General features: G+C 46.7%; 1 protein-coding gene and 1 long non-coding RNA gene across 2 annotated transcripts in view; both read right to left on the minus strand.

The window, feature by feature from the left end:
• LOC121683316 overlaps positions 1–1,705 on the minus strand; it is a 12,880-nt gene extending 11,175 nt beyond the window's left edge. The window contains exons 1-2 of the long non-coding RNA XR_006022740.1: positions 1,677–1,705; positions 1,179–1,183 (exon numbers count right to left, since the gene is read on the minus strand). This is a non-coding gene — a long non-coding RNA (uncharacterized LOC121683316). The remainder of the gene's footprint in view (positions 1–1,178; positions 1,184–1,676) is intronic.
• Positions 1–3,363, minus strand: part of LOC121683482 (Down syndrome cell adhesion molecule-like protein 1 homolog) — a 69,257-nt gene extending 65,894 nt beyond the window's left edge. Inside the window, 1 exon segment of the mRNA XM_042063112.1 lies at positions 3,114–3,363. Within this exon segment, the coding sequence (XP_041919046.1) occupies positions 3,114–3,363 (250 nt within the window).
• Positions 3,364–7,988: the final 4,625 nt, after the last annotated feature.

A 7,988-nucleotide genomic window follows, 5' to 3' on the forward strand; every position in this document is an offset into this window, starting at 1 on the left:
AACAGGGTTGAAATGGACGTGGCAATCCTCTTTCAATCACATTTTAATTTAGGCAAATGTTCAGAAAATCGGATCAGACCGGATAATATCGCAGCCGCCACACACATTCGACGAACCTGACGACTGTTGAGCCTTAAAATAAATATTGGACTCGCAACACACACACACACACACACACACATACACACACACATACACACACACACACACACACACACACACACACACACACACACACACAGAGACACAAAATACAGAGAGAGAGAGGCCATCCTCCATTTTCTATTTAACTGCATGTAGATGGCTGTTCAGGCGATGAATATGAACCTAACGCGACGCAATGAATAGAAAACCAAGCCATGCATTGCACAGGGGCTAAATTGTTTAAAACGCGTTCAAATCATCACAGTTGAGACCAACACAATATACCTTTCTTAATAAAAGGCCGATAGAGGAATGGGTGGAAGAGACATTTTGGAAAAATAGGTAGGGTGAGGCCTTCTCTCAGTTTTACACATATCTGATCAAATTATTTTTGCATAGGACTAATGTATTATTTGCACTATGCCAATGACAGAAAATACACTCTCATCGTAGTTAATATCAGTTCGATCTGAAGGAACAAAAAATAATTTTAAATGTATTCAATTATAGAATATAATTGTGACATTATTATTATTACTATTGTTATTACTATTATTATTATGCATGTAATTTAAATACAAAAAGGCCAACAAATTACTGAGAAGGTAAAAACCCTGTTATTTCCATATAGTGATATTACTGCAGCGGCAGCGGTGCATTTTTCATTATACACCCATCACACGACAGATCGGGCCTCCAGACGCCACTGGGGCGTATTTCTCCCCCCTCCTCCTCTTCCTCCCCGCTACGGGTTCAGGTGTGCGTGGGGCAATAAGCTTGAACTTGTCCGGGTCACGTCTACTACCAGGATAGGGTATCATTCTGACGACGGAGAATTTGAACGCTGTTCGAACGAAAACAGCTGGAGATAATAATACACTCCAAATTGTCTGTTAAAAAATGTATTCCATCCGTGGGATCTGGGCACGATGTGGACACTTACATTACATTCCTTGAAAGTGAGAAACATTGTGGAGGCGCGGCCCTCTCGAAAAATACGCAGTCCTTATGCATATGCATGTATGATAATTGACGTGTACTTTACTTCCCCTATCGCGTTGAGCCATCGTGAGCGAAAACAATTATTATTATTATTATTATTATTATTATTGTTATTATTATTATTATTATTATTTTAACACCGTATCACAGATAGACCAAAACACACATGTCTTATTTGGTTATAGGGAAATGAAGTAAAGGGGGAAAACGACAAATAAGCAGAAGTTGTCTGGCTATGTGGAAGCCTAACCTATATCCCTTTCAAATGCACTTTACGCCCCGCTGCACCCCCTCCTCCTCTACAAAACACACGCACACACACGAACGCGCACCCGGACGCGCTCGAACACACACACACACACACACACACACACACACACACACAAACAGAGAGAGAGAGGGGGGGGGGGGCATTACATCTTGTTCAGTCGTCTGAGGGCAAGGCGATATAATCGAAATTTGCATTGTAATCCAATTAAATACAACAAAAACAGCCACACAGAGACACACTCTCTCTTTTACACACACACACACACACACACACACACACACACACAAACTCCTTGTCGCAAGAGCAGCACCCAGCATACGTCAAAAAGCTGTGGCTGTTGAGAGGCAGAGTGCGAATGTGCCGGGTAATTGCAGCTGTGGTTAAACGACTATAAGCCTAAACACTTCACAATGCAAAGAAAAAAGCCAAGCTAACCCTGGGAACCAAGCACAAACCCACTGCAACATGGCTCCACAGTTACCTCCACCAAAAATGAACTTTGAGTTGGATACACAACCATGAGCATACCCCAATATGCACCATATGCAAAACAGGACAAAAACAGGACAAGGGGAGGAGGGGGAGGGTGGGGGCAAAAATATCAGAGACATCACACATATACACAATCTCAATCTTTTTGGCCCTTGAGGAGAAGGAGGATAATTGATAACCATCCCTCCAAAAATTGTTGAGGAGTTAAAAATCCAGTGAGGGGGAAAAAGAAGGAACACGGTGCACCTGCTTTCACTAGAGCCTTGTTTTTCTAGTGAGATTATAATCAGTGGTCAAGAGCGGCATCTGGTCGCACAGAAAATGGAGGAACACTAATTGCACTACTGATAATTAGGGACCCAGTGCAAGGTTTTCTCTGCTATAAAAATAGCCCCAAATCAAGTGTTGAAACTCGTTTTGGGTGGCACATGACATTTCAAGGTAACAATAGTCATATTATCTTTTGTAGAAATCAAAACCCTTATCTCCATGCCATCTGATAGCTCTGCAAACACAAACGTTGCGCGATACGTCACTGGAGGAGAGAAAAAATAACATCTGAATTTTATCTAGAAAGAAACCCAAAATTTAGGCAGCCGCACATTTGAAACGCGTTTACACCTCTCTCACCAACTTACTTTTATGCCATCATGAAAAAGTAACATTAAGGTGCACTGAACGTCCCTGTCTACAGCATCTCATGTAGATCTCTGCCTGGCGTTCTCTCCCGACATTTTGCATATTCATTACCAACCAGCATATTCATAACATGAATACAAATCGTGTTATCTCCCCATCTTTGCCGTCATGGACCATCGCACGGGAACACACATAGACCTAACCCTCTCCAACGCCTTTGGATTTCAAACCCCGGACAATGTAAGATGACATTTCAACAGAACAACAGTTTCTCACATACTTAACGGCATTCTGTTCAACTGAACGGGATGGGTAAACTTAATGCCCACTCTCTCTCTCTGTCAGACAAGCCTCAACAGAGCACTTTGCCCAAAACCAGCACTCATCTCCTGCTGAAACTAAACACAATGCCGATGCTTGCCTTGGGAACTAAGCCAGATAATAAACATAAAAACATGACACATGCATAAAATCATTTGTGATATTTCTCATTTTAAACTAAGATAACAATTTGCTCAAATTGACAAATGGAAAAAGAAGCCAACGCAAAGAAAGCTCCACGTACCTTCTTGAAAAGAATACAGCAGGAATAAAATTACCAGCCACATGCCATAAAGAGCAGGTATATTTCTCTGGAATGGTGTGCAATCCCGACGTGTGCACGGCGCAGTGTACGGCCAGGCGACGCTCCGTGCAGGAGTGGTGACGATGCTCCCCGGCGATCTCTCCAGCCCTAGTCCCAGACTCGCCAGCGCCGAGAAGCGGAGAAGCCTGTGGTCCCGCCTCCCGTACCCTCCCCTCCACGGGACCGTCATCCGCGAGGGGCCTCCTCCAGTAGTCTAATGATGCGACACGATGGAGAGGTACGGCACAGCGCGCATGGGGCCAACGGGAGTGAGAGAGAGAGACAGAAACGACGGGTTGAATTTTGTTTAGTGGGGGAGGAGGTGGAGGTAGGGGGGCGGCGGTGGCTGGGGAGGCGCCTGAATAAAAACGGACCTCACAGAAGTAAAGAGTGCACGTGGTCGGCGGCCACCGTGCGCGGCAGGTCTCCAGCGCGTGGAGGCGCTCACCTGAGGACCGCGAGGCTGGACCTTGTTTTTACGCACAGAAGACCGTGCGCACTCAACCGTTACTTCTCGAAGACGAATGACTTTACGCATGTATTAGATGTCCGACAACAGGACAGCTTATTTATTTTATTTGTTCTGTCTTCCTTTCCGCCACCAAGATTCGATTGTGGATAACTGTTTGGATTGAAGTGACGGACGCAAGATTATCAACAAATGCGGCATATTTTCTCTCGTTGTCTTCCCTTTTGTCTGCTGATGCTTCCTTTGTAAAAAAATAATAAAAAGAATCAGTAATACACGCACCCATTTACACATGCACGCGCGCCACACACAGGCACGCGGGGTGTGGGGGGTCAGGTGTGTGTGTGTGTGTGTGTGTGTTTGGGGGGGGGGGGGGGGGGTGGCACAGAATAATAACATATTGCTGTATCGTAGCCTGTCCAGTATACCTGATAAAATAGGCGGAAATAAAGACGAAGCGTATATGCATCGCTATTGTTTAGAGAAGCTGTGTTCCCCATTTACTGAGGCAACCACGCCTTTCTACGATTTTACACTAAATTGGAGCGCCCATCTCCACACAGACGTTAATATACAATCCCAAAGAGTGGAGTTCAAAATGGCTCGGGTGAGTAGCCTACAGTAATAACCCAAACTTTCCCTATGTAACTGGAAAATACACGGCACAAAATTACTTAGTAGATTTTAGGATATTTACATGAACCGCATATATAATCAAACGGTGCACTGCTGCAGCAATCTGCGCAGCCGGGAACGTTGGGAAGTGAGCCCCAGATTTCTGCGCCCTCCTCGAAGTGGACGGAGAGTTGAATTGCTATTCATACTCTTGACAGTGATACAATGACAAGACATGTGATGTCTGGGTGTTAAAATAAGCCACAACACCCCCCTTAGCTACTTCAAAGAGCACTAACAATACGAAGGCACAGTCGCCTCTCTCCCGCGGTAACCGCATCGGGCCTGTCACTTTCCGCATCAGTGCGCGCGCTCCACGCCCCCTCAACCCTCTCGTGTAATTATTGAACAGTAGCACGTGCGGTAATGTTATTGATTATAGAGTGTGCAAGGCAACCGCGAGAGAAACAAGCCACTCAGATATCCGTCAAAGTGACATGCTTTGCAACACATTAATTTGAACCTGAAAAGCCTGGCTTAATGCGTGGCTGTCTAGTTTCCACTGGAAACGTGAGAACAAAATAAAATGTCTTTGTTGCTGAAACATTACACCCAGCACTAGAGTAAGGTTCCATAACAACAGAGAGAAACCACATACTGAAATAGGGCAGGCCTTTAAATAACTGTTAGCCCTCTTGTTGTTCTATTGTTTTGTTAATATATGTTGCTAACTTGGTTCATTGTTTCTCATTCAGACATCTCTAAAACATAAACACAATTTAACAATCTTTAAACATTTCTGTGTTGTCATGGACAGTCACATCTCAGGATGTAGTCTCATAGCATTCCCTTCTCTGTACAGTTTGGACTACCTGTGCAGGTGCCCATGGATTCCATGTGTGCCACATTCATGACCTCTGACCCCTAATCGCCATGCCTGCAGAGGGAAACACACAGAGGGAAATGGACAACACCGAAGATCAACACAAACACTGCAAGTGCTCACGATTTTTCAGGTACCACATTCACTTTTCGACTGACCTAAGAGCATCATGGTCCTTTGCACGAACATTCAAAAAGACATTCCAACCTGTCTGAGGTTGGCAGTAAGGGACAGCCCTTCCTCCCTCATCTCTGAAACCACTCTGGCCCTGATCAGGCCCCGATGAGGCCCACAGTCAGCTGCGGTTGCTGCTCTCTTGGTAGAATAAAGTGACTGGGAGAGGAGGAGAGTACAGCTCTTCTTCCTTCCGTGTCTTTTCTTGCTTGTTTTCCTCAGAGCAAAAGTAAGGCACATATATACACACATCCTCTGGCCTCACACTCCTACGGCCTCTGTCTCTCACGTAAAGACTTTACACACATACACACACACACACACACACACACACAGAGACATGCACACACGGACAAACACACACACACACACCCAGAGAGAGACAGGCGCACACACACACACACTTATGTAACAGGTGGAGAGAGAGAACATTGGTTGTCCTCCCACTCAAACACACCACACACTCCAATACATATTCTCACTCAGACACATACACACACACACGCATACACACCAACATGCTCACTCTCCCTCACACAAGTAAATACAATACACTAACTTCTTCAACATACACAGCTATATATATTCACACAAATACACACACACACACACACACACACACACACACACGTGCACACACACACACACACACACACACACACACACACACACACACAAACCAATACACACATACTCCCATACTTCAAAAACATCTGCTCACACAGAAAGCCGCATCACCATCAAATCAAAGCAGCTGCACATCAAGCCTTCCGCTAAGACAAGAGGGCTAGCCACCCCTGGCTCTGCACTGACACAGTGATCTTCGAGAGGTTGGACGGTCGTCAGCCCTGCCACTGGCAGCCTGGGAATCCACGTTACGCTAAAATCATGTGAGTCCTGCAGTTTGCTGCGAGACATGACCCTGCTTGGCATCCCCCCCCCCCCCCACACCCGGGCCTAACATATGAGAAACGACAAGGCGGATATGAGATGACACAGCACCAGGCTGCAGGCACTGCACTTCACTACTCCTCACTTCACAACACAACACAACGCAGCACACCACAACACAACACAGCACATCAGTCCTTCCATGATTCATCTGCCCCTCTCTGCTTTCTTTCCCTGCCTAAAGACAGAGAAAATGATAGAGAGAGAGAGAGAGAGAGGGAGAGAGAGAGAGAGAGAGGGAGAGAGAGAGACGGCAGTCGGGTTAATGTGGATGTTAATGCTAATATGGAGACAATCAGAGTCTCCCTCAGGCTATGGCTACATAGTAGGATCATATTAACGCTAATGTATCTGATATTAATGCACATGCCCAGTCCATTCGGCCACCACAACCCCCACCCCAACCACCCTCTGCCACCCGTCTACACCCCCCCCCCCCCCCCCAGTCCCCGGCCCACCTGACCCCCAAATATCCATGAGGTTCCGGGGGGTGGGGGGGGGGGGTGTTGCCATGTCACTGCTACAGGAGCAGGTAGGCTGTGTGTGTGTGTTGTGTGTTTTGTGTATGTGCATGTATGTGAGTGTGCGTGTGGTATACAGTACAGTGTCAGGCAGATGAAGAGATATCATATCTCGTCAAGCTCGTCCCTTCCATCTAGACTGACAGCCAGCCAGCCAGCCAGTCAGTCATTTCTCCACTTTGGCTCTGGGCTCTCCTGCGAGAGCAGCCCTATTTATAACCCGCCCCCCCCCCCCCCCACCCCCCCCACCCCCACCCTCCACCACCACCACCACCACCACCACCACACTGCACCCCATCCACCCACCCAGCCCACAACGCTGCCCTGCGCTAAGCTAAACAAAGCTTAGCTAGGCTAACGAGACCGGATCCAAAATGGCGTCTCTAACGAAGGCAGTAGCAGATGGGGCCTGGGCTGTAACCTGTGTGGCGGGGTGAGCCGGAGCCGCAGCAGAACTGCTGCTGCTGCTGCTGCTGCTGCTGTGCGCTAATGAGAGGCACGTATGCGTGCAGGAAAGCGTTAGCTCGTCTACCATCGCCTGCATTAGTCAAATGAGTCACAGGCGCCGAGCACCGTCACGCGACCAGGGAGGGACGCGCATGCGTACAGCGCGGCCTGTATGTGTGTGTGTGTGTGTGTGTGTGTGTGTGTGTGTGTGCTTGTTTGAGTGTTTTAACATATGTTTTTGTGTGTGTGTGTGTGACTGTGTGTGTGCGTTTTGGTGTGTGTGTTTAAGTGTGCGGGGAGGGGGAAATGGTTGTAGCAGGAAAAATTGGTGTGCGCATGCCCTACACTGCTTAGCACAAGTGTGTCAATCAAAGCATTCAAGACTGCATACAGTATTCTGTAGTCAGCGTGAGGGAAATATGTGTTAGTGTTCTAATAGACTATTAGTCTGCCCTTAATATTAAACCTGTGTGTTTGTATTTGAAGAAGAAATTGTATGCATGTCTATATATACGTGTGTGTGTGTGTGTGTGTGTGTGTGTGTGTGTGGGAGAGAGAGAGAGAGAGAGAGAGAGAGAGAGAGAGAGAGAGAGAGAGAGAGAGAGAGAGTGTGCATGCCTGAGTGCATCTACTGTATGTGTGTGTACATTTGTATGTGTGTTTGTGTGTTTGTGTATGCATATTTGTGTGTGTGTATCTGTGTGTGTGTCAGTGTGTATGTGTGTATGGAAACAGGAGGATATTTCTGTCTCTCT

The sequence above is a fragment of the Alosa sapidissima genome, chromosome 15, assembly GCF_018492685.1.
Source record: "Alosa sapidissima isolate fAloSap1 chromosome 15, fAloSap1.pri, whole genome shotgun sequence".
NCBI classification, from domain to species: Eukaryota; Metazoa; Chordata; class Actinopteri; order Clupeiformes; family Clupeidae; genus Alosa; species Alosa sapidissima.